At 65.7% G+C, this 23,465-nt stretch overlaps 6 protein-coding genes across 6 annotated transcripts in view; 3 read left to right on the forward strand and 3 right to left on the reverse strand.

Moving 5' to 3' along the window:
- The window catches only part of RHOBADRAFT_55568 (uncharacterized protein), a 2,969-nt gene extending 754 nt beyond the window's left edge, over positions 1-2,215 (forward strand). Inside the window, exons 3-10 of the mRNA XM_018417913.1 lie at positions 44-82; positions 147-267; positions 332-495; positions 605-862; positions 968-1,219; positions 1,284-1,471; positions 1,540-1,653; positions 1,720-2,215. Of these exons, the coding sequence (XP_018268949.1) occupies positions 44-82; positions 147-267; positions 332-495; positions 605-862; positions 968-1,219; positions 1,284-1,471; positions 1,540-1,653; positions 1,720-1,948 (1,365 nt within the window). The 3' untranslated portion in view covers positions 1,949-2,215. The remainder of the gene's footprint in view (positions 1-43; positions 83-146; positions 268-331; positions 496-604; positions 863-967; positions 1,220-1,283; positions 1,472-1,539; positions 1,654-1,719) is intronic.
- Positions 2,216-2,593: 378 nt separating this feature from the next.
- Positions 2,594-5,058, forward strand: RHOBADRAFT_55569 (uncharacterized protein). Its single transcript, XM_018417914.1, has 10 exons — positions 2,594-2,850; positions 2,939-3,062; positions 3,186-3,423; positions 3,510-3,690; positions 3,753-3,903; positions 3,965-4,053; positions 4,124-4,321; positions 4,401-4,436; positions 4,514-4,678; positions 4,766-5,058. Exons 1-10 carry the CDS (start codon positions 2,674-2,676, stop codon positions 5,033-5,035), a joined length of 1,629 nt encoding a protein of 542 aa, XP_018268950.1. The 5' UTR covers positions 2,594-2,673; the 3' UTR covers positions 5,036-5,058.
- A 106-nt stretch (positions 5,059-5,164) lies between these two features.
- On the reverse strand, positions 5,165-8,788 carry RHOBADRAFT_55570 (glycoside hydrolase family 5 protein). The gene is made up of 12 exons (XM_018417915.1): positions 7,898-8,788; positions 7,700-7,819; positions 7,469-7,622; positions 7,267-7,387; positions 7,100-7,181; positions 6,809-7,012; positions 6,666-6,726; positions 6,389-6,571; positions 6,206-6,303; positions 6,021-6,129; positions 5,858-5,932; positions 5,165-5,789 (listed from the first exon to the last, which is right to left on the reverse strand). The coding sequence occupies exons 1-12, from the start codon at positions 8,692-8,694 to the stop codon at positions 5,199-5,201; spliced, it is 2,595 nt and encodes an 864-aa protein (XP_018268951.1). The 5' UTR covers positions 8,695-8,788; the 3' UTR covers positions 5,165-5,198.
- Positions 8,789-8,864: 76 nt separating this feature from the next.
- RHOBADRAFT_29596 (uncharacterized protein) lies at positions 8,865-13,446 on the reverse strand. Its single transcript, XM_018412876.1, has 14 exons — positions 13,400-13,446; positions 13,028-13,326; positions 12,748-12,916; positions 12,469-12,633; positions 11,815-12,393; positions 11,580-11,718; positions 11,313-11,453; positions 11,143-11,194; positions 10,901-11,062; positions 10,168-10,828; positions 9,982-10,073; positions 9,341-9,870; positions 9,137-9,256; positions 8,865-9,070 (listed from the first exon to the last, which is right to left on the reverse strand). The coding sequence occupies exons 1-14, from the start codon at positions 13,421-13,423 to the stop codon at positions 9,027-9,029; spliced, it is 3,177 nt and encodes a 1,058-aa protein (XP_018268952.1). The 5' UTR covers positions 13,424-13,446; the 3' UTR covers positions 8,865-9,026.
- Positions 13,447-17,656: 4,210 nt separating this feature from the next.
- RHOBADRAFT_46493 (uncharacterized protein) lies at positions 17,657-18,397 on the reverse strand (the record flags this gene model as incomplete). The annotated part of the gene is made up of 4 exons (XM_018414798.1): positions 17,657-17,731; positions 17,801-17,887; positions 18,002-18,031; positions 18,098-18,397. The coding sequence occupies 4 exons, from the start codon at positions 18,395-18,397 to the stop codon at positions 17,657-17,659; spliced, it is 492 nt and encodes a 163-aa protein (XP_018268953.1).
- A 1,044-nt stretch (positions 18,398-19,441) lies between these two features.
- RHOBADRAFT_22530 (uncharacterized protein) lies at positions 19,442-21,766 on the forward strand (the record flags this gene model as incomplete). Its single annotated transcript, XM_018412577.1, has 10 exons — positions 19,442-19,598; positions 19,661-19,739; positions 19,878-19,935; positions 20,011-20,130; positions 20,217-20,281; positions 20,345-20,504; positions 20,629-20,989; positions 21,018-21,164; positions 21,223-21,354; positions 21,477-21,766. 10 exons carry the CDS (start codon positions 19,442-19,444, stop codon positions 21,764-21,766), a joined length of 1,569 nt encoding a protein of 522 aa, XP_018268954.1.
- Positions 21,767-23,465: the final 1,699 nt, after the last annotated feature.

Here is a 23,465-nt window from a genome sequence, read left to right on the forward strand (position 1 = left end):
CTCGCGTCTGAGAGCCATACTGACAGTCCCTTCTACCGGACAGGTCGGCGAGCAGATCCACAAGCCGGGCGATTTCCTCGCAGTACGTCCTCCTCTTTCCTCAGCCCGCCGTCCGGCCCTCGCGCTCACGCCCCTTCTCTCTTCAGGCCCTCGGCAGGGGCATCATCGACTCGTTCTCGGGCCCGCTCGCGCCGCTCATCGATGTCGTCAACGCCGTCGACTCGAGGACGCTGCAGACCGCGAGGCAGAACCTTCTCGCCCGCTCTTGTGCGTCCGCCCTCTTCTCTCTCGTCCAGTTGCGCTAGGCAGCCCTGACTCGACCCTTTCACAGTTGACGCCAAGTTCCCCGAGGCCGTCAAGCGTGAGCGTGGCCAAGCCGGCCACGAGGGCGCCGTCAAGACGAAGCACTTCGTCCTCCACGCCGACGCCAAGGAAATGAAGGCCGGTGTGCGCAAGGACAAGCTCAAGGCCAAGATTTCGGCAGCCCTCAACGAGGTGAGCAGCCTGCTCGCAGCGTCGTCCTCGCCGTACTCGCCGTCGTCGCCGATTTCTCGGATCGGCCCTGACCTTCTCGCCGTCTTTCCTCCTCCCGTCGTCGCCGCAGATCTTCGAGGACCGGCAGACGACCTCGCCTGATCAAGTTCGTCCCGCACCGCTCGACAGCGTCGTCCCTCTCGACAAGCAGCTTCTCAAGGCCGCCGACGAGTTCGCCATCGAGCTCAAGGAGGTCCTCGGCGCCAACAGCGTCTTTGAGCGCACGGTCGGCCCCCTCATCCGCATGATCCTCAGTACGGCTGCGCCGTTTGAGAGCAGGTCTCTCTTCACGATCAGCAACGCGCTCGCCAACTGGACTCGCGCCATGGTGAGCCTCCTCTCTTTCCCTCTTTCCCTCTTTCCCTCTTTCCTCTTCCCTGCCATGTCGCCCGCACTCATCTCTGGCCTCACATCGTACTCTCGTCTCGTGCAGGCCCGCATCGAGAGCCACATCTCGTCGCTCGGCAAGGAGCTCACTCTCGAGCTCTCCCGCCTCGTTCTGTTCGCCTTCCTCGCCGCCATCTACATCCCCTCGATCCACCTTGCCGCCTCGTACATCGACTGCAAGCTCAACGACATTTTCGAGACCGCCGCAATGCGCTCGCAGGTCGCGCAGCAGGTCGTTGCCGAGGTCGCCAAAGACGTGCACGGCGTCGTCATCAAGGTCGGTACCGCTACTACGAGGGTGCGTCCTCCTCTCCCGCCTCCTCCCCTTTCTCAGAATCCTGCTCACAGGCTCGCGCTCGCAGAATCACGGTACGCAGATCGGCAAGATCGTCCGCCAGTTCACGCACGGCGACAAGAAGATGCACCTCCTCTCGACCGACCCTCGCTGGTATCTCGCGCACCTCAAGAACCAGGGCGGCGAGTGCATGATGTCCTCGCACTGCGGTCGGACCCTTTCGTACGACCCGGACCAGCGCATCAAGGACAACCAGTGCGTCCTCGTCGCCTTCTCCCGTTTCCCTCTCTCTCTCCCTTTACTGATCTTTCTTTTGCTCACAGCGACGGCCGGCGCATCTCGGTCGGCGCGTACGAGCGTCGCTCCATGGATTCGAAGGCTCTGCTCGACGGCCTATCGACACGCGAGGCCTACAACTGCATGTACGGCTACTTCTGGTACGCTCCCTCTCCGTCTCTTTCTCTCCTTCCCGTTGCCGGTCCTGACATCTGTCTCGCGCACAGCCACGCCTTCCACGACGGCATCTTTGCCCTGCACTCGCGCTACAGCTACATCTACCACCACTCGGACCGCCCCCAGCGCGGCAAGCCCGTCCGCTTCGCTCGCGGCATGGCCGGCGCCGGCATCCCGTCGCTCGACGTGCTCCTCATGGAGCAGGACGAGGGCGTCGAGGAGGAGATGGAGAAGGAGATGGAGGAGGGCGAGGAGGACTCCGACATCGACGTCGACTGAAGGAGATAGTCACCCACCCTCTCTTGCCTCGTCCCCTTTCACCTTTGTTCGTCAGTACCCCCTCGTCTCGCTCGCCCTCTCTCTCTGTCTCTCTTCTCCCTTTCCCTCCCTTTTGGTTCCCCCCTATCGTCCTCGTCTCCCGCCTCGCACAGACCCTCGTTCCCCTTCTCTCGTCCTTCCCTACCTGCCTCTCCCCTCCTTGCCTCGCAGTCTTCCTTTCGTACTCTCTGAAGCTCCTTCCGTTGAACGAAGCTGCCTTTCGTCTTCTCGGCCGTCGAACGCGCGCCGTCGAAAGCTCGCCGTCGTGGCTGTCGTTCGTTGCGGACCAATGAGGTGCGGCGAAGGACTTGGCGAATTCTGAACGCGAGGCGAGCCACCGCATCGACTCTCCCTTCCTCCCACCAGCTCCTCCGGCTCTCGTCCCGCTCCGGACCTCGAGCTCCAGGCCACCGCCGTGCCTCAAGTCTGCACGCACGCGAGCCCCGCTGCCTCCTTGGCCGCTTTCGTCGCTCCCTCCCGTGGCCCCTTCCCGGCTCTTCGAACTCGTCTCGGGCCAGAGATGGGCAACTCGGCAGCACGCGGGATGCGCCCCAGGCCTCGCGTGGGCTTGTACTCTCTCGTCGCCCGTACCTCTGGCCCTCGCTCGGCCGGCTCGAGGCTCTGCTCCGCTTGCGCTCCTCGCTCGCTTCCTCTCGCTCTCGTCCTCTCGACCCGCAACCTACGAGATGAAGGCCCTCTTTCGCCGGCACCACAAGTCGAAGAAGAACGCGCGCGACAAGACGCTCGACGGCGACGCCACCGCCGACCCGCCGTCGCTGTACCGCCTCGACCTCTCGACCACCTCGGCGGCATCGAGCACGAGCCGGCTCGCGTCGTGCAAGATCCCACCTCGAGGACGACTCGTGCGTCCTCTGTCTCTCTCGGTCCCCTCGAGACGCATCGCCGACAAGGGGCGCGCCGCTCACGACCCTCTCCCGCTCTCCCGGACAGGTGACGCTGCGTCCCGAGCCACCGACGCTGCGGTCGGTCGCCAGCATCCCGGACGACGGGCTCGCGTTCAGCAAGTTTGGCAAGGAGACGAGCCTGAGGGTCGTCATCGTCGGAGCGGGCTTTGGTGAGCCTCGTCCCCTCCCCCGCTCGATCCTCCTCCCTCGACTCGACACCTCGACCTCGACGCCCTCGTCCCGCACGCCGGCTCATTCAGTGTCACAGACTGACAACCTTCTCTGCCTCACAGCCGGTCTCGGCGCCGCCGTCGCGTGCGCGCGCCAGAACATATCGGTCACGGTCCTCGAGCGCTCGTCGGGCCTGTCGCCGCACGGCGACTCGATCCTGTTTGGCGCCAACGCGAGCCGGCTCATGGACCGGTGGGGCGTCGGCGAGGACATGTTCCTGCGCGGCGCGAGCAAAGGCGGGTGGTGGTTGTTCAAGGATCAGCAGGGGAGGGACGTGTGGCAGAGCAACTTGGACGAGCTGTGCGTCCTCCCTTTCTCTCTCTATCTCTCTCGTTCGCCATCGCGACGTTGACTGACGAGGGCTCGATGCCTCTCGACGTCCGCAGTTCGGCGCAAGTCGGCGCACCCGTCCTGCAGGGCCGTCGCCCGACCTTCCTCGCGTCGCTCGGCACGCAGGCCCGCATGCTTGGCGTCCAGATCCGCCTCCACAGCGAGGTCATCCAGTACTGGGACTCGGACGACGAGCCTGCTGTCGTGCTCGTCTCGGGCGAGGTCGTCAAGGGCGACGTGAGTCCCTCCTGTTCCCCTCTGACGCACGGACCCTCGCTCACCACCTGGCGCTCCCGCAGGTCGTCATCGTCGCAGACGGCGTGCACTCTACGGCTCGTGGCCTCCTCGCGTCGACTGCACGCGCGACCATGGCCCAGAAACGCACGAACTACTCGATCCATCGCGGCGTCATGACGAGCGAGGACATTGCTGCCGACCCGGTCTGCGCTCGTACGTCCTCCCCCTTCCTTCTTTCTCTCAAGCGACGTGAACTGACGACGACTCTCGACAGATCTGCTCGACGGAAATATTCGTACTTGGCTTGGACCAGACTCGCACATCTGCGCGTACCCGATGGAGAACGGCCGCTCTCTCGCTTTTGTACGTCCCTTCTCTCCCTCTCTCGCATGGTCCCCTGTACGACTGACACGTCCTCGCCCTTGTCGAGCAGACCTTCACGCACGCCGACACCAAGCACGCCTCGTCGCTCGACTGGAGAGACAAGAAGGCCATCGGCGAGGTGCTCGACCTGCTCGACGGCGCATGGGACCCGACCTTGCGCCGCGCCCTGCGCCACTTTTCGAACACGCTCCACTGGGAGATCACGGACGAGGCGCCCGAGGCCGAGTGGATCTCGACGGGCGGCAAGGTGCCTCGCCTTTTTCGTTGTTCGCTCTCTTTTCTCGAGCATGGACTGACTCTTCGTTGCCCTTCTTCCACCGTGCCAGATCTGCTTCATCGGCGACGCAGTACACGCCATGATGGTACGCCCTCTCTCCCTCGACTCCTCGTCCTGCCTCGAGTCGACCTTCCCAAATTGACTTCTCCTCCTCGTCCGCAGCCGACAGCGCTGCAAGGCGGCTCGCAGGCGATCGAGGACGCAGGCACGATCGCGCTCTGCCTCGCGATGGCCGGCAGCAACCCGGCAGGGGTGACCGTCGCCTTGCGGGTCCACGAGAAGTTGCGCCGGCCGACTGTGGTGGAGGCCCAAGCGTTCGGCCTCGAGGTGCGCCCCCCTCTCTCTCTCTCCTTCTCGCCGCCTCTCTCTCTCGACAGCTCTGATGGTCTCGCTCGTCTGCATCAACACGCGCAGCAACAGCTCGTGTGGCACACGTACACGTCGTCACCAATCGGCTCGCCTCCCTCGATCCTGCGGCCGCTCTCGTTCGACATGTATACCCACGACGCCGAGCGCGACGCGCTCAAACACTTCAACGACCATGCGCACGAGGTCGACCCGGCGTTCAGCGTCCAACGCGAGTGGATGGACGAGGCAGCGAAGAATGCCAAGCTGGACCGTGCGAGCGAGGAGCCGAGGGTGACGAGGGGCCGACCGCCAAGTAGCTCGAGACCGCTCAAGTGAAACGAGCAGCGATCTTCATGTCGATGACCGAGAGAGACAGCGAGGGCGAGAAGGGCGAGGGCGGAGTGACTGAGCGCTCTCGAGGACGGTGAGAAAGCTCTCGAGCCAAGTCGAGACTGCTCTCGCGAGAAAACGCCGCGGCGTGACAGCCTGCTGCGACTCGTTACAGCTCGCCTCGCTCTACCGCATGCTGCACCGAGCACTCGGGCGGAACGAGCCCGACCTGCTCCGGCTCGGCCGGCGCGCCCCAACTGCTCGGGTACCTGCACCCGGCCTTCTTCGACGCCCACCTCCTCTCCGTCGCTCGAGCCGTCGGCCCCTCGGCTCCAGCTGGCGACTCGAGCACGGGCGCGTCGCCCTCGCGCGCGTAGGCCCACAGGCCCGCGACGGGGAGCCCGCCGGCGTTCCACCCGCGCGAGGGCGTGTCGAACTCGGCCGCCGGGTACAGGGCGCGGTGCGACTCGGCTGCGCCTTGCGGCACTCGACCGCTGTAGGTCGACCCGGGCCGGCCGACCTTCCACGCGCCGAGCTCGACGTCGTCGAGGAGGTACCGGCGCCCTCCTCCTGCGTCCGGGTCGACGCCGATCTTGGCGGCGTAGGCGACGCAGAAGCCGCCGTCGTCGGATGCGGCGCGAGGATCGGCCGGGATCCATCCTTGAGCGAGGCCGAGCGAGTAGCTCCAGAGGGCGTTGGCGGGGAGGTGAGGGAGGTGGGTGGTCGAGGGCAGGGTGCGCCAGGTCCAGTAGAACCAGTTCTGCGGGCCGTAGTACGTTATTAGACCCATGATCATGTGAAGAAAGAGGTGAGGACAAGAGGGCGCACCTGGAAAGTGTCCATCTGCGCGAGCGCGAGGTCGCGAAGAGCCGAGCGCATCTCCTCGTCCCACTGCTCGTAGTCCTGCGCGCGCACCGGCAGGGTCAGTCGTCCGCCGATCTCGGAAGACGAGGGAGGACAGGGCAGGGCAGAAAGAGAGGCGCTGACGTACCTCCCAAAACTCGCACGACCCTCTCGGCGCGGTCGGCGGGTACGCCGGGCTCGTCTCGTTTGGAAACGTGCCCTCGAGCCGAGTGCCCTGGAAGATGTTGTTGAGGAAGCTGTTCGTCCTCGTCAAAGCGTCAGGGCGCGCAACTCGGGCAGGGACGAGGCCGGGAGGGAATAGAGGGGACGCACCGGCCGCAGTCGTTGACGCCGAGGGAGAACTCGCCCGAGATGGCGACACCGGCGTTGATCATCGTCTTGTTGAACTCGTGGCTCCACTTGGCGCACGGCTGCGGAGGAGGAGAACGTTCGCTGTCAGAGCTAGTCCGTCGCCAGAACTCGGACGAGCGAAAGGAGCGCATGCGCTCGACGCACCTTGAGGACCTGCTGTCGGACGCTCCTCAGGTCGGGCTCGGTAAAGGCGAGGTACCGGTGCGAGTCGTAGGCGACGCGATCGAGGCCGTCTGTCGCCGGGACGTGCGGGCGATGAGGTGACGGCGACTCGAGGAAGTTGTACCAGCGGTGGGTGCCCTTGAAGCCGTCGTGAAAGGCGAGGAACTGCGAGAGAAGGTGGAGGAAAGGGCATGCAAGGCGCGAGGGTCAGTGGCGGCCGGCAGGACGACCCGAAAGAGTGAGGGAAGGAGGGACGCACAGGGCCTTGCTGCGGTCCGTAGCCCGTGATGTTGCGCGCCGTCTCGTACGCCTTGCGGTAGCTGTAGACGACGATGAGGATCAGATGCTGTACACGGCGCAGATGAGGGACGAGGAGGAGGAGCGAGAGGGCGGGCAACTCACAATCCTCGCAGGACCCGGTCGCCGATTTCGGCGAGCATGGGCTCGTTCAGGACCGAGTACATGGGCACGACCTCGCGCACGCCTTTGCGCGACGTGAACTCGGCGAGTGCGGCGATGTAGTCGAGGGCGCGCTGCGCGTTGGCCTGGCCCATGGACGAGCGCAAGAACGAGATGGACCCTAGTCGGCCCGAGTGGTTCCAGCCGCTGCAGGCACACAGGGTCGTCGTCAACAGTCAGTTCGCCGCATGTCTGGGAGGGGACGAGGAGAAAGAGAGAGGCAAGGGGACGCACTTTTGCGAGCCTGGGACCGAGTGCAGGTCGAGGTTGATGCGGATGCCGTACTTGCGCGCCCAGCCGATCGACTTTAGCAGATCTGCGGGTAGGCGACCAGGTAGGTCAGTACCTGCCTCGGTCACACTCATGGCTGAGAAAGAGAGAGAGAGAGCGCGCGGACGCACAGTTCCAGGCGACCTTCTCGAGGTACGGCTCGTCGACCCACGTTTCGACAGCCCAGTACGGCACGGGGATGCGGACCCAGTTGAGCCCTGCTGCAGCGATCGCGATAAAGTCCTTCTCAGTCTGCGAGCGAGATGGCGACGAGAGATGGTCAAGTCGATGTCGCGTGAAGAGAGGCGAGGGACGAAAAGGGGTGGGACGCACGATGAACGTGTCGTAGTGCTCCCTCAGGGTGCTCATGAGTCGTCCTTGGTCGCGCAGGTTCTGGCTCAGGGTGTACTCGTCCTCGGCCGGCGTCGGCGCGTCGAGGAAAGGCTCGAACAGGTGCGGCGTGATGAACGGCTCGAGCGTGAGCCATCTGTGGGACGTCGGGTCGCAGGAACGTATCAGTCGCAGGTGCAAAAGACGACTGCGAGAGAGACGACGGGGACGCACCCGCCGAGATTGACGCCCCGGATCCGCAGCCGCTCGTAGTCCCACGGCTCGTTCAGCGTCGGCGAGTCGTCCTGCGCCCTCGCCGACAGCGAGTGCGGATCTCCATCAAAGGTCCCGCCGCTGTGTAGGACAAGGATCCAGGTGAGCACCGGCCCTCGGTCGGGGCGGAAAATGGAGCGAGAGAAAGAGGAGACGCACAAAGCGTTGCGGTAGACGACCTTCTCGCCGCCCTCGAGCGTCACCTCGTCGCCGTCGGCCCCCTTGTCGTACCGCTCCTCCGAGGCCTCGAGTCCTCCTGCGCTGGTCCCACTGCCCGCCGCGACGGTGCCCACGCCCACCCAGCCGCCGACCGCCTGCACCGCCTCGTCGACCTTGCCCCTCGCGCTCGCCCGCGCATCCTCCGTCGTCAGGAGGGCGACGGAGACGACGACGCCTGCTGCACCGGCGACGACGACGAGGAACCACCTTGCGCACCGACGGGTGCGGTCGCTCGCCCGGCCCGCCGCAGTGACCGCCTCGCCTCGTCGAGGTCGTCGTCGGGAAGGGGCGGAAGAGGATGTCGACGGGGAGGACGGCGAGTCGGGGAGGAGGCGCTGCTCGTCGTCGGGCAGGTCGGGGACGTCCTTGTCGAGGTTGAGGCGGACGAAGCGCGACGAGGTCGAGGTGGGGAGGAGGGGAACCGAGTGCGGGTCGTCGTGCGCGGGCGAGTCAAAGTCGCTGAACGGGTTGGACCGGCCGTAGTCGACCGAGGTGGTTCTGCTCCTGGGCACCTCGCGGACCCTGGCGGGCTGCTGAGTCGAGCGAGTCGACAAAGTCGAGCGATGCGTCGGGGTAGAGGGCGAGGGCGAGGGCGACACGGGGACGATGTGGGCGTCGGGACGAGCTCGAGGCGGTGTGCTGTAGCTCGGCTGCTCCATGCTGCGGCCCTGCGCGGGCGCTGGAGGCGGCGGCGGGGCGACCTTGTGCGGGACGGGAGGAGGCGAACGACGTGACATCCTCCTCGAGCGCGCACGCGAGCTCGTGCGGCCAGCAGGGCACACTCGGCAGTACGGTGGCGAGTACGCGCACGCCCAGACAGCGAGCGTGAGCGGTGCGGGGGGAGAGCAGCGCTTTCACTCGACCTGGCAGCTCTCTCAGGCAGTGCTCGCTCGGGCACGGTCGCAAAGGTTGCGATGGGGAGTCGTTGCGAGGGTAGAAAGAGAGAGAGCCGGTAACTACAAAGATCACGCCGAGGGCGCGCAAACGCGAGAGGGGAATCTGGACGAGGGAGAAGAGGGAAGGCAAGCGGGACCAGTGGGGTGGGAGGAAAGGGACAGTCTCGACGAGCTCACAGCTCCTCGTCGTCGCCGGCCATGGCCTCGGAGGGTTTCACTGCGCGCGAGCAGGCCGGGTCAGTCGCGGGTCGACGAGGGGGAGAGGGCGGGAGAGCGGACGCACAGAGACCCGGAACGGCGACGGCGCGTGCCCGCTCCTCGTCGCGCTTGCGCTGCGCCTCCTCCTCGCGCTCCTCCTGGAAGACCTCGGTCGCCTCCTCGCCCTGGAACTCGCGCAACGCAACTGCAAGTCGTCGAGGGGCAGAGTAAGTCATCCTGCTCGCTCGAGCCGCGAGCGAGGTGGGGGCAGGAGGAAGGGGAGACGCACTGAGGAAGTCGCGGAGCGTGATCCTGAACTTGTTGAAGTCGCCGTACTGCTCCCGGAGCGCCGACACGAACTGGGTGATCTGCGCCGTCTGCAGGTGCGGGAACGCCGACTTGAGCAGGTTGGCCGTGTACTCGGCGACGAATTGCGGGTTCGACTGGGCCGCCGGGTCGAGCGGCACCTGGATGTCGCCCGTCTCGACGAGCTTGAACAGGCGGGCGAGCACGAGCGCCGTCGACTTGAACCCGCTCTTGTGGTCGGCGTCCGTCAGGACGAAGAACATGTCCTGCAACAGCGCGAGGTAGTACGCCTGGAAGAAGCCGTTGGACGTGTCGGGGCCGGCGGCGACGACGTTGTCGATGAGCTCGACGCAGATCGTGAGGCCGAGGTCGCCAATGTCGCGCATCGTGTGCTTGGTCGCCCACACGACGGCGTCCATGACGAGCTTGAACTGGGCCGGCGGGAGCGCGAGGAGCGCCTCGAAGCAGTTGAGGTTGATCTGGCGCAGGAGCTTGAAGAAGGCGACGCGGTGTCTGCGAGAGGAGCGGGCGCAGGAGAAAGAGGGGGAAAGGGGAGGGGACGAGGACGAGGGTGAGCTCACGGTGCGCGCGAGCGCCGAGTCGAGGTGGGCGAGAGGCACGCACTCGGGGAACTCGGTCAGGTCCTGGTTGATCATTGCGAGCGTGCACTCGAAGACGGCGTCGAGGACGGGCGCGATCTTGTCCGTCATCAGCGGCTGCGACGGCGGGGAGCAAGGCGCGTCAGTCCGCTGTGCGACCGTCGCGAACGCGCGCAAGAAGGAGAGAGAGAAGACAGAGAGGTGGACGCACGCCGAGCCTCGACACGATCGTGACCATGGTCGACAGGACCTCGGCGTCGCGCGCCGCCGGGATGTTCTGCTTGTAGTCGCCGAGGATGGCCTCGAGCAGGGGCGGGATCAAGTCGCGGTTGACCTGGTCGAGGTCCTCGGCCTTGCGGATGTACGTCTCGCCGACGAGCTTGAGCACCTCCTTCTTGATCGTGCGCAAGCCGCGGACCTTGGGCGTCTTGGTCGCGATCAGGCCTTGCTCGGCCGTCGTCGCGCTGATGATGCCGCTCACGGCCGTGTACAGGCCGAGCAGGTCCATGTAGATCCGAGCGAGCTGCGGCAGGAAGAAGGTGCCGATCGACGAGCACGCCGCCGTGTTGGTTTTGAGGATGTTGCTCAGGATCTTGATGTTGTCCGGGTCCGACAGGATCTCGGCGCCGCGCTCGTGCGCCTGCTGCATGAGCTGGTCCCACGCCGAGTTGGGCGCCGCCATGAGGTTGGCGATGAGCAGCTCCTGCTGCGGCTTGTTGGGCTGCGCCGAGATCATGTAGCCGACCGCCTCGTAGAACGTGTGGATCTGGAGCGGCGACAGGTCGCCCGTGATGCGCTCCAGGTTGCGCAGGATGTCGTCGATGAACGGCTCGGTCTCGCCCGACTGCTGCATGACGAAGTGGCGGCGGCACCTGCGGGCGGGACGAAGGTCAGTCTGGGACGACGACAACGACGACGACTCGATGGGTGGACGGGCGACGCACTTTTGCGCGATCTTGATGAAGGTGTCGCACGCCATGTCCTGCACGCCCTCGTGCGTCTCGTGCGCGAACTCGAACAGCTTGTTGACGACCGTCTTGAGGAACTTCCAGTGCGCCTTGAGGAACCGAGGGTACTGCCCGACGATGTACATGATGTTGGACGCGCTGCACGACGGCGAGAGGACGATCGTCAGTACGAGGGACTGGACGAGGGGAGAGAGCGAGGGAGGAGGGTGAGGGCGCACACGACCGCCTTGTTGTCCTTGCCGCGCTTCATCTCGGTGAGGCCGAGCAGGTCTGCGCGCACACACACACAGGCAGACGGTCAGGTCCGTGCGTCTATCGCTCGGACGTCTCGCCGCACGGCCCCGAGCCGGCGCGAGGCGAGAGGGAATCGGAGAGGCGAAAGACTCACCCTTGATGACGGTGACGAGGAAGCGCTTCTCGGTCTCCTCGTTCATGGCGCCCGAGATCGAGCCGATGGCCCAGCAGAGCGTGTTGAGGTTGGCCCACGACCACTCGGACCCGTCGACCTGCTTCGAGAGCTTCTCGGTCACTGCGGGCAGGTGCGAGGAGGGTCAGGCGGTCGTTCGAGACGGGCGGGGAGCTCTCGCCGCTCGCGCAGACGAGCGAGCGACCGGGAGGTCAGAAGGCCGCAGGAGGAGAGAGAGAGGGGACGCACTGATCATCTCGGTGTCGACGACGTCAAGGTGGGTGAGGTAGACGAGGACCTCGCGCATCGACTTGTACAGGACGACCGTGTCCGTGTCCTTGAGGAACTCGCGCACGATCTCGCCCTCGTCGTTCTCGACGATGAGGACCTGCGGGCGACAGGGGGCGAGGCGGGTCAGTTCTCGCGCCGGCTGCGCGTGCTCGAGGGGCACCAGGAACAAGGGGGGGGGGACGAGTCGACGCACCTCCTCGGGCTTGGCCATGCGCTCAACCATGACGAGCCGCAGGTTGCTGAGCACCTCGGTGTAGATGCTCCTCCGGTTCGAGCCCGCGCCGCCCGCACCGCCCGCGCCCGCTCCAAAGCCCGCCATGCCGCCGAGGCTGAGCAGCGGGTTGGCGCCGCCGAGGCCGTCGCCGCCGGGAAACTTGACGAGCTCGTCGTACAGGTCGGCGACGAGCTTTGCCCAGTACTCGAGGCAGATCTTGAACACCTCGCGCTCCTCGACCTGCGAGATCTTGATGAGGTACAGGTGCGCGTTGAGGAGGACGTCGCGGTGCTGGGGCGTCTCAAGGATCGTGACGTGCGCCGACAGGAAGTTGGTGAGGAACAGGGCCAGGTTCAGGATGAGCTCCTGGTCGGCGTCGGCCGACGACTCGTACGCGCCGGCAATGTCGGTGTTGGGCGGGATCATCTTGTTGACGCTCGTCATGACCATGTTGAACAGGATGATGAACTTGTTGTTGTACTCGGGCCCGATCTGGAGGCCGCCAATCTCGGACAGGCACTTGAGCGTCACGTTGCGGAACTCGGCCACCTCGAGGAACTGCGAGGGGCGCAAGTGCGGGTGAGTCGGTCGCTCACGACGACGAGAAGAAGTATCCGGAAAGTGCGGACGTACACGCGTGATGAGGTGGTCGATGACGGGCGTCTCGAAGATGTAGCCGAGCGGGATCCAGTTGAGGAACCGCAGCATGGCCTCGAGCGTGACCTTGATGAGCGACGGCCGGTCGGCCTTTTCGAGGACCTCGACGCAGAGCGAGAAGACCTCGGCGAACTCCTGGCACTGCGAGGGTGAAGAAGAAGGGGTCAGCTGGACGGCCACAAGTGGCGGGGCGAACGAGCCGGACTCTCGTCGCCGCCGCCCGCAGGAGACCGCAGAGAGGACGAGCCGACGCACGATCTGGGCTTTGAGGGCCTTGGTCTTCTGCGTCGTCATCTGCTCGGCGGAAAACTCGAAGATCTCCTCCGACAGGAGCTTGAGGATGACCATGTTGTTCTCGCAGATGGTGAGGTTGGCCTGGGACGACGTGACGATCTCGGGGATGAAGGTCGGCCAGTTGTGCGGCCTGTCACGAAGAAGGCGGGAGAGAGAGAAAGGGCGAGTCAGTAAAGCTGTGGCAACGGTGACGACGCCGCCGGCGACGAGCGCGGACGAGAGAGGGGAGAGGGAGACGGACCACTCCTGCTTGAGGATCTGGACGAGGATGAGGTTGAGCTTGTTGACAAAGGCCTTCTCGCGGCGGAGCGTCTGGTCGTCAGAGCTCGTCTTGACGATGACGCCGACGACAAAGTTGCGGATGCCCGAGCGCTGGTCCTCGGGGAGCGCCTTCCACCGCGTCTTGATGAGGCGGTCCATGATCTGGAGCGCGATGTACTTGGTCTGGCCGTTGCTCGACGTGTCGAGGATGGCCGGCACGCGTTGCCAGGCGTCCGGGTGCTCCTGGAACTGGGCGAGGACGGTTGACGCTTGTTGTTGCTGCGGCGCGCGAGGGGTGGTGAGTGAGGTGGCCGGCCTGTCGGTGACGGAGCGGGAGACGAGGAGGACGCACCTGCGGCCCGCTGCCGACGAGCATGGCCTGGGCCACCTGGTCGAGCAGGGTGACATCGAGCGGCTGGGTGAAGTCGAGGATGGCCTGCGTGCGACGAGGACGAGGAAGATACAGGTCAGTGAGTGCTCTGCGTGCCGGTGGAAAGTGTCCTGGGGCAAGTGTGTGCGAGTACTGGCCATCGAGACGAGGGGATGGTCGGTGAGGCGGAGGAGCGAGGCGTCGTCCGGTCCTCGTCGCTCTGGAGCGCGGCGCACGCGCGCAGTGCCCATGTACAGCCACCTTGAGTGAACTGCAGGTCGAGCTGGTGCGCCAGGAGGCTGCGACGAGTCGCTCGCTGACGAGGTTCGCCGAGCGCCACCGCCTCGTCCAACCTGGTCGCCGTCACCTCGCACCGGCGTGGGAGCGGGCACAGCGCTGCACCAGAGCTCGATGGAGAGACGTCGTGCCACAACGCAGGCGGAAGGGGGCGAGGCGGGGCGAGGAGGGGCGAGGGTTTGAGGAGGGGGACGAGGGAGGGGGACGCACCTCCATGCTGGGCGCTTGCTGAGCGCTTGACGCGGTGTCGAGGGCACTCGGGGCGAGAGGAGAGTCGGGCAGAGGCGCGCGCTGGTCGCTCTGTGCTGGTGGGCGAGAGGCGAGGCGGGAGGTGGGGGAGCAACGACGAGGTCGAGGAGAGCAGGCGAGCCGCGATGAAGCACCGGCGACAGCGAGACCTTGAATCTGCTGAGGGGTCTGGGGCGTGCAACGAGAGCACACACACACAGAGAACGTGTCCTTGAGACACGCGAGGCGACTGGCTCCTCGTCAAAGCCCGCTCCGACCTCCTCGTCTCGCTCGCGACTGACATCTCCTCGCTCGAGCTCTCGCATTTCTCCCACTCTCTTTCGGTCGTCCTCTCGAGCTCTCGTCAAAGATGTCACGCAGCGAGTTGCAGCCAGAACGACCGAGAGTCCACCGCCCTCACCGCCCAGGAAAGAGCCGCACCGTGTCGCCGACTGCGCACGACCGAGAGGTGGGTCAGTGCTCTGTTCTGCGCGTCGACCATGACGACGACAACGACGCGAAGAAGGAAGGGAGGCGCACCTCGACGGGCGTACCTCGCCTCCCGCTCGCCCGCCTCGTCCGACTCGCCGTCGCCGCTGCCGAGCGCCGCACGGAACGGCGTGTACGTCCTCGGGTGCACGAACCCGAGAAGGGCGGTCTGCGAGCGTCGATTAGGCAGGTCAGGGCCGCGGTACCGAGTAAGGGTCGACCAGAGGAGGACGGACGCACCGGCGCGAGGAAGCCGTCGACGCTGGGTGACGAGGAACGTTGGTGAGTTGGTGGCGGTGCCGCGCGAGAACGGGCAGGGAAGGAGGGACGCACCCGAGTATCGCGCTCCCAGCCCGCTTGGCGTCCTCCTCGGCGACGATCCACACGTCCTCGCCCTGCTCTACCTTCTCCTCGCGACCCGCCTTGCCGCTCGCCGACCCGCGCAGGAACGCGCCGCTCTCGCCCTCCCTCCTCTTGCGCCTTCTCGCGGCCTGCTTGTCGAGGTGAACGAGGATGGAGCAGTGCGTGCTCGGCGCGGTCGAGGCGGGTACTGGGTGCGTCGAGAGGGGCGAGAGGGACGACGAGGGTGGGAGATGCAGGAGGCGCTTGAGCGGGTTTCGGGAGGTGGGCGCCGAGTGGACAAAGGATAAGGGGAGGTGGAAGGATTGCTGCGCGACGAGGTACGGGGCGAGTCAGGCGGATCGCTCGAGAGGGAGGAAGGGCCCTGAAGCTCGAGGCGTACCTCCCACAACTTTGAGAGCCGGTCAAACTGCGTCGCTGCCAGCGACTCTTCCACCAGGGACATGCTGCTCGAGGTATCCGTCAAAGTCGGCGTGAGGTGGGGCGAGGGGAGGTGGCGATGCAGCACACCGGTCGAGCAGGACGCCGGCGTGGTCGACAATGTTCGGCCTGCGCACGCTCGACCGATTCAGTCTTTGCGCATGCAGAAATGGGACATGAGGATACTGGCGACGCACCAGTACTGACTTGCGACAAGGGCGTGCGTGATCCACCTGCGGCCGGGTCGAAGGAAGCATCAGTTCTCGGTCTTTGCGAGCGACGCCGTCACGGGGCCATAAGGGAGAAGTGGACGCACACAAAGTCGATGTCGAGCGGGACTATGGCCGGTCCGTCCTTGACGACCTTGTCGACGACCGACAGGAACCTGCGCAGGCAAGAGCTCGTGAGCGCTCGAACCCCTGCTCGCGCCGGCCAAGGGGAAAGAGGAGGGGCGACGCACAGCTCGTACCGCTTCTCGGCTTTTTCGAGTACCTCCCGCCCGAGGACGCTGTGCGCGAACCCGGGCGCGAGGCACCCAACGGTGGACAGCGCATCGAGAAACGCCGAGAGCCGCACGGCGCCGAGAGCGAGGTCGGACGCGAATGGGTGCGGCGTCGTGTAGCACGAAAGGACGTGACGTATGCTGCGGTAAGAGGGATGTGAGCGGTCAATGATCGGCGGCGATGCTCGACGCGAGGAAGAAGGGGGAAAAGGGGGGACGCACATCTTGGCCGGCAGAGCGCCGTCCGTAAACAAAGCTCGGGCGACCTTGTCGAGCTTCGAGACGCGGTCCTTGAGGCGCCCATGCAGGTCGCCGAGTGGCCGAACAACGCGCTGGATGTCCTGGGTCGTGAGTGCGGCCGAGACGAGGTCCCGGCTTGAGAAGGTGGGCGTCGACGAGAGCATCGACATCGAGGCCGACAGGGTACCGCTGCAGGAGAAGAGGCGCAGACGATACTGCGTCAGTGGCTGACGGCAGTATAGGGCGAGAGAAGACGTGCAGGACGCACGCGACGAGCTTCCTCCCGACCTTGTCCTCCTCGTCCCGCCTGCCCTTCTCCCAGTCCATCTCCCACATCTCGGTCGCCGGAACTTGCTCCCTCGGAGCGGGGCACTCGTCGAGGCAGTCCTCGAGCAGGCGCGAGATGCCGAGCGTCTCGCGGTTGATGATGCGGCCGCACGACGAGGAGGAGCACGTGGCGGTAAAGGCGGCGTTGCAGAAGCCGGTGCGGGCGGTCGTGAGAAGATCTGCTCGGGGTCAAGAGTAAGTGAGGAGTATGTGGCCGACGTCGGCGGACAAGGGTCCAGCACGAGGGAGGAGGAAGGCGAGAAGAGCGGGGCGGCGCAAAAAGAGAGGAACGAGCGGGACGCACACAGCTCGCACCCTTTGCCGCACCACGGGCACTCGACCCACATCTTGGCCTCGTCGTCCTCGAGCGACTCGATCGCGTCCCACCCTGCACCGCCCGTCTTCTCCTCCCACAGCTGGCGACCGCGCAGGGCGACGAGCGTCGACAGGCGCTCCTCGAGACGTTCGACCTGCGGGACGGGGCCCTGGTTAGCTCTCGAGGTCGGGCTGCTGTATAGGGAGTGTGGGAGGGGACGCACCAGGTCGACGACGGGAAAGTCTCTCAGCGCCCACCGACCGACGTCGCCGGGCAACTTGCGCCGAAGCTCGCGGCCCCAGCACCTCGCGACGTCCTCCACGTAGCCCCGCACTCCTCCTGCGCCTGCCATCCAGGCCCACCACACGAACGCCGTGTCGAGCGGGAGCGCCGCGACCCCTCGCTCCCACTTGCTGCCCGCGCCGTGCGAGCCGTCTCGGGCGCACACGCGCGAAAGCCAGACGTCGAGCCGGTACGCCGCGAGGCGCAGGAACGCGCTCCACCTTGCGCCGGGCGAGAGCGAGGCGAGCGGGCCCGAGGTCGACGAGCGGACGCGGTCGCGGAGGCGGAAGAAGTGCGAGAGGAGGGAGAGGTGCGCGACGAGGGCGGCGTGGGGCACGACGGCGTGCGGCTCGGCGACAGGAGGAGCGCTGTAGTCGGGCGGGAGTGTCGGCGAGAGGGCGAGGGCAGGCATCGAGCTTGCGAGCGGGTCGGGTGCGCCGGGCGAGACGACCGAGGTCGAGGGCGACGCAGGCGAGGGCGAGAACGGCGGTGGCGGGTCGTAGGCGCGGTCGTGCGGCATGGCGAGCGTGCTGCTGCAGAAGAGAGTGTCAAGCGCGACGAACAAAGGCGCCGGGCTGCTCCGGCCGCCGGCGCACCTGCTCGCGTCCGCGCACGAACGGCGGTCGGTGCGCTCTCCGGCTCAACGCCGCCGACGAGCGGCCAACTCGAATCGAGACGAACAGGTTTGCGACTGCGAGTGGTGGAACGACAAGGCTAACAACGAGGGGAAAGGGGGAGTGACAAAGGGACGAGGAGGAGAAGAGGGGAGGCGGCCCACTCAGCGCCAGCACAGGATCGAGTAGCCCGTCTTGCGGACCGTCTCGCCACCGCCGAAGCCAAAGTTGGCGCCTCGCTGCAAGTAACAGAGCTGCGTGAGCGCGACGAGCCGCCCGAGTCGAGAGAGAGGGGAAGAGGGACGCACGAGGTGCTCGGCCGTCTTGCCCGGGACCCAGACGCCGTCGATGTTGGTCAGGGCGTGGAAGAGGTGCTGGCCCGACTCCTCGAAGCCCTGCGAGTGCGTGTCGCAGGTCAGCGTCGCCGGTGCGAGAGGAGGGAGAGGAGCAGGGTGCGAAAGGAGGGAGAGGAGCAGGGTGCGAGAGGAGGGAGAGGAGCAGGCACGCACCCCCTCGACGGGCCGGCGGCCTTTCGGGATCTGCTTCGGTGAGGGTGGTCAGTGGCCGTCCGTCTCGAAGGAGAGAGTGGAGGGGCAGGGGCGCACCTTTCCGTCGGCAGCGCTGACCCACTCCATCGCGGCGGTGACGGGCAAGATGTCGAAGCGACCTTGGTGCTGCTTCTCGCTGCCGCCGTAGCTGTACATGGCGTGGCCTCGAGCGAACTTGCACGGGTGGACCGACCGCCCGCCGCCGAGCAGTGCGCTCGCGACGAAGACGGGAGAGCCGTCGAGGTCGGCGAACGGTGGAGGGCCGGTGACGGTCGAGTCGATCGGGGTGCCTGAGGTGCAGGGCACTCGGAGGCCAGCTGGTGGCACTTCTGGCGTGTAGGCGGGCGGGGCAGACATGGCGCGAGTGAGGGTGAGAGCGAGGGAGGAGCAGAGGCGGGGACGAGAGGCGGCGACGAGCTTGCGCTCCTCTCATGCCCTCGTGCGAGGTCCGGCTCTCGCGCAGCATACAGCACAGCCTCGCCTGAGTCGGAGCAGCCCTGCGCAGCGACTCGCGAGCCGTCGCCCTCGGGCTCTCCTCCTCCTCCTCCTCCCTCATCTCTCGCTCCCTCACCGCGCTCCTCGCGCCTCGGACGAGCCGGCTGAGCCGCACGACGGCTTTGTCTGCTCTCCGAGTGCGTCCTGCGAGGCCATGCGCGTCGATCGAGCCACGCCTCGCCCTGCTGCAGAAGGACCGCGTGCTCGTCGGCCGCCGATCACGGCGTCTCGTCCTCGTTCCACGGTTGAACGTTGGAAAGGCGGCGCCCACGCTCGCACAGCCGCGCAGGGACCGCGCAGCTGGAGGAACGCCTGCTTGTGCCCACCGCGCGCAGAGCGGCTCGCTTTTCCGCCGCTGCGCAGCTCGGCTTCGACGCACGAGCTCCCAGTTCCCTCGCTGGCGCTCGTCTGTGCCTCAGTGCTGCGTCAGTACGGACCTCTGCCTTCCGGTGCCTCGTCGTCAAAGGAGCGGCGCTGCATTTCGCCGGCCGAACGCGGCAGCGCCGTGAGTGCCCTTGCCGCGCCGTCGGGTGGCTTCCCCACCTCCGTGCCGGGTTCCCTTCGTCCTCTCGTTAGCGCGCTAAGAACGGGTTCTCAGATCGGTGCCCAGCGCTCTGGAAAGAGCCGGGTCTTTCGCCCACAAACTTCCCCGGACCGCTCGCGCCCGGGTGCTTTGGAATCCCCCGTGGGGGAACTCCTCCGCTCGTCGCTCGCTCTCTCGCTCGCTCTCTCGCTCTCGCTCCTCCTGCTTCTGCGCAACCGACTCGAGCACTCTCCGCTTGCACGTCGACGAGCACCGACCGCGCAAAGGACCCGTCGCCGACCACTTTTGCGGTCGCACCCCTCGAATCCTCCTCTTCCTTCCCCCACGCCTCTCAAGCTCCTCCTTCACGACTTGCGCCCATCATGAACGACGTCGAGAAGACCGACACGGCGCTGGAGGAGAAGCGCTACACCGAGCACGTCGAGTCGTCGTCGACTTTCGGCCAGGCGGCCGAGCCGCATGTCGGCGCCGTCAAGGTCCCGGCGCGCATCTTTACGAGGGCAGAGGAGGACAAGCTGTGTGCGTCCCTCGTCCTCGTCGACGGCGAGAGGAGGCGACGACGCTTACCTGTCAATCCGCAGATCGCAAGGTCGACCTTCGCCTCATGCCGATTCTCGCCGTGCTCTACCTCCTCTCGTTCATGGACCGCGGCAACATCGGGTGAGTCGCACCTTGCATGCCTCTCGAGCATCCTCGAGGTCGTCGAGCTCCTCGAGTCCGTCTGTAGCGAGCCTTTGGCGAACCGCGACTGAGCGCTTTGACCTCCTTCCCCTCTCCTCCTCGTCGCCCCACCCGCAGCAACGCCCGCATCGAGGGCCTTGAAGCCGACCTCGGCATGACCTCGCAGGACTACAACGTGCGTCCCCTCTGCCCCAAACGTTCGCGAATTCTGCGCGCCGCCGAGCCTCGCTGACCGACCTTCCTCGAGCAGACCGCCCTCTCCTGTTTCTTCATCACCTACTGCCTGTGCGAGGTGCCGGCCAACCTCGTCATGAAGAAGTTCCGCAGGCCTTCCCGGTGGCTCGGACTCGTCACGACGGTGTGGGCCATCGTGCGTCCTCGCTTTCTCCCTCGCCGTCATCTCGTTCTCGAGCTGACCGGCCCGTCTCTCTCCTCCCTCTCTCTTCTACCTCGCAGGTTATGACGCTCATGGGCGTGGTTACCTCGTTCGGCGGCCTGCTCGCTGCTCGTCTCGCCCTCGGGTGCGTCCGCAACTCGTCTCGGCGCGCCTCGATCCGGCCCTGACACCTCCTTCTCGCACACAGCGTCGCCGAGGCGGGTCTCTTCCCGGGCGTCATCCTCTATCTCAGCATCTGGTACCCTCGCGAGAGGTCGCAGGCACGCGTCGGCTTCTTCTTCGGCGCCGCAACTCTCGCGGGCGCGTTTTCCGGCCTGTTGGCTTATGGGATTGGGTTTATGAGGGGGGTGGGTGGAAGGAATGGCTGGTCCTGGATCTTCATCGTTAGTCTATACAGTTTGGCGGGTGTGGAGACGTCGAGGCGGCAGAAGTTCGACGAGAACTGACCTTCCCAACTTGCCTCGCCCACAGCTCGAGGGCCTCGCCACTTTCGTCGTCGGCGTTGCCTCGTTCTGGCTCATCTCCGACTACCCGAATGAGTGCAAGTGGCTCACGCAGGAGGAGAAGGAGTGGCTCATCTACCGCCGGGCGACCGACAACTCCAAGGTCGGCGAGGCCGAGCACGTCAGCAAGAGCTTCATCTGGTCGGCCTTCTCGACGTGGCAGACGTGGCTCTCGATCGGCTACTACCTCGGCGTCGTCGTTCCCCTGTACGCCATCTCGCTCATCTCGCCAACCCTCGTCGCCGGCCTCGGCGACTACAGCCGCGCCCAGACCCAGCTCCTCACGGTCCCGTACTACGTCGTCGCCTTCCTCTTCGTCATGGCCGTCTGTGCGTCCACTTTCTTCCCCCCTTGGAGCCGGCGAGAACCCTGCACGCTCGAACAAAGCTAACGACCTGGTCGGCCTTCTCAACCCGGCAGCCGTCCTCTCGGATCGGTACAAGACTCGGTTCCCTTTCCTCATGATCGAGCTCACGCTCTGCGTCATCGGTCTCGTTATCAACAGTGCGTCGCCCTCTCGCTCCATCGTTGCGAACCCGAGCTGACCTCTTGCCGGTCGCAGTTTCGCCGGCACCGAGCGGCGTCAAGTACTTTGGCATCTACCTGATTGCCATGGGCGCTTACGGCGGCCTCCCGACGTCCGTTACGTGGCTGTCCAACAATCTTTCGGGCCAGACGAAGCGGGCTGTCGGTTGTACGTCGTCGCTTTCCCTCTCTCTCCCTCCTCGCCTCCTCGCGGCCCCGCCTTTGGACTTCTCTACCTCAGTCGAGCCGACGCACGCACTGACATCCGTCTCGTCTTTGTTCCGCCCGCAGCTGCCGCCCAGATCGGCCTCGGCAACCTCGGCGCGCTCGCGTCCTCGAACGTGTACCGCAAGCAGGACAAGCCGCACTACTACCTCGGGCACGGCGTCGTCCTCGGCTTCGTCATGCTCGGCTACATCTGCGGGCCCCTGTACGCCGTCATGCTCAAGCGCGAGAACGCACGCAAGACCGAGTGGCTCGAGCAACAGGCGATGCTTCCCGAGGAGCAGCGGACGCAGTACACGGTCGAGGAGCTCCGGGCCCAGGGCGACAAGGCCGCCGACTTCAAGTACCTTATCTAGGCGTTCGTCGGCGCCGTTCTCCGTTCCGGCGAGGGCACGCCTGCCTTGCTCGGTCACCTCGGTCGGCGGACGATTCCCTCTTCCTCCCTCTCTCCCTTGTTATTGTAGAACTCTTTGGAACTCGGTCTGTCAATCTTTGCGAGCTTCCTTCCCGGCATGCACAGGACAAAGAGAAAGAAACTTAACGGCTCCTGCCGCCTGGGCTCAAGTCGCACGGAGCTCGACCTTCTCAAAGTCGGCCGCGCCGTTTGAGAGTCTTTGTCGCTCTCCTCGGGCGCACGTGTCGGAGCGGCCTCGAGAAGACGGCTCGAGAGAACGTTCGAGGGCTACTCGAGCCCCAGGGCAGCAGAACTGCGAGCTCGAGCGCGACCTTCTCCTCCTCGTCGTCCTTCTCGAGCGCAGAGTCGTGAGGCCGACCTCGTGAGAGGCACCCCGACTGGACCTGAGCCTCGCTCACACGTCTCGATAGGTCAATCGACAGCAAACCGGACCCGAGAAGAGCAGAACTGCGAGCTCGAGCGTGACCTTCTCCTCCTCGTCCTCCTTCTCGAGCGCAGAGTCGTGAGGCCGACCTCGTGAGAGGCACCTCGACTGGACCTGAGCCTCGCTCACACGTCTCGATAGGTCGATCGAGAGCAAACCGGACCCGAGAAGAGCAGAACTGCGAGCTCGAGCGCGACCTTCTCCTCCTCGTCCTCCTTCTCGAGCGCCGGGTCGTGAGGCCGACCTCAGCCGGCACGCTCCGCTCGTGCGCCACAGCAGAAGGTCTTTCCCTCATCCCAGCTGCAATTCGACGTGGCTCGAGCCACCGTGAGCTGCGTGAGAGCTGTTCGACGCGGTTGAGCAAGGCCAGTCTGGTTCGAAACGCGGGCTCGAGCGCACTGATTTTCGAGCACAGCGCCCTCTGCACGCTCGCCGCGTCCGCAGTTCTACTCGCATGGGCTTCTTAGGCTCTGTGAGCAGGCGGGACACACACTCGGCGATGCGTGAGGAGCACGCAAGTCGCGAGAAGGTGGGTCGACGTGGCGCGCGCGCTGTCCTCGTTCCGCTTTCGCTCGCTCTCGCGCCTCGGCTCGTCGCACTTACGGCGCGTCCCTGCGCTCAGGCATGCAGTGGAAATAGCTCGAGTCGCCCGTGACCTTTCCAGAAGCAGGCGCGCAGTGTGGGGGGAGAGGGAGGGAGGGAGGAGGGACGAAAGTGCGTGTGGCGTGCGTTTACAAAGTAGGCCTTTCCTTGCTTGAGCCAGATGGGTCGATTATCGCGCTCCGCTGGAAGGCTATGTGTAAAAAAGGGGTCCTTATTGACACAGTTCTGGCTGCAGCGTCGAGTCTAAAAAGGGGTTCCTATTGACTCGATCTCCTGCAGAGTACTATCGACTTGGCTAGGCTTAGGCCTGGCCAAGCTTGGGTTTTGCTTTTTGCTTTCGGCTGCTGGTTCTGCTCGTGCTTCTCCTCCTCGTGCTCTGCTGCTCCTCCTCGGTTCTGCTCACGGCAGACGTCCAACGCAGCATGGAACGCTGTGCTCGGATCCAGGGAGACTCGCGCTGCGAGCCCTACAGCGAGGCGCACCTCCCTTCCTTTGCTCTCACGAGGTGGTCCGTGGGACCGCGCTAGACCGACAAGGAGCGAGTCTCGTTCTCGTGTGCTCGTCTCGAAAGGTAGAACGTGAGCCTCTCGAGTCCCGAAAGTTCACGCGCGCA

The sequence above is a fragment of the Rhodotorula graminis genome (assembly GCF_001329695.1).
Source record: "Rhodotorula graminis WP1 unplaced genomic scaffold RHOBAscaffold_13, whole genome shotgun sequence".
NCBI lineage: Eukaryota > Fungi > Basidiomycota > Microbotryomycetes > Sporidiobolales > Sporidiobolaceae > Rhodotorula > Rhodotorula graminis.